We start from the raw sequence: 519 nt of genomic DNA on the forward strand, positions 1-519 counted from the left end.
TGACTCTCAGTATACGTGTGTTTATGAGGTGTGTGACTGAATGTACTTATATGGTGTTGGTATAAGACTTATGTAGGTGAGAAAGATGTGTGCTCTGAGAAGGGGAACTCCAGAGCATTTAATATGGATTTCACAGTCTCCTGGTCAGTGTGCATATGTGCAAATAGGTATGTGTGCATGTGTGCTTGTGTGCATGCATGTGTGTGTGTATAGTTCTGGTGAGCAGAGGTTGAATGTATGCTACACTCCTGCGTCTCTAGGTGGTACATCTACAGACCCAGTTCACGCCCATCTCTGTAACCCAGCAGACAGGATGGCAGAGTTTCTGCAGGCAGATTTCCCTACAAGTCTGGATTCACTTGGTGGTGGGAGTCCTGGGGATAGACATGGGGTCACTCTAGGCCTGGAGGTCCCTCCTGGCCAGCTCTGCCCTCTCCATCTTTGGACGTTCCCTCCCCAGGTTCGCCCTCGTCATCAGCCTCCATGAGTTCCTCAGGCATTGGCCACTCCCGGGTCTGC

General features: G+C 50.7%; 1 protein-coding gene across 1 annotated transcript in view; it reads right to left on the reverse strand.

Annotated features, from left to right (window-relative positions):
- Nucleotides 1-392: 392 nt before the first annotated feature.
- CNGA4 (cyclic nucleotide gated channel alpha 4) overlaps nt 393-519 on the reverse strand; it is a 4,947-nt gene continuing 4,820 nt past the window's right edge. Inside the window, exon 7 of the mRNA XM_010839141.1 lies at nt 393-519. Coding sequence (XP_010837443.1) covers nt 393-519 — 127 coding nt within the window.

The sequence above is a fragment of the Bison bison genome, unplaced genomic scaffold (genome assembly GCF_000754665.1).
Source record: "Bison bison bison isolate TAMUID 2011002044 unplaced genomic scaffold, Bison_UMD1.0 scf7180017864112, whole genome shotgun sequence".
Classification (NCBI taxonomy): domain Eukaryota; kingdom Metazoa; phylum Chordata; class Mammalia; order Artiodactyla; family Bovidae; genus Bison; species Bison bison.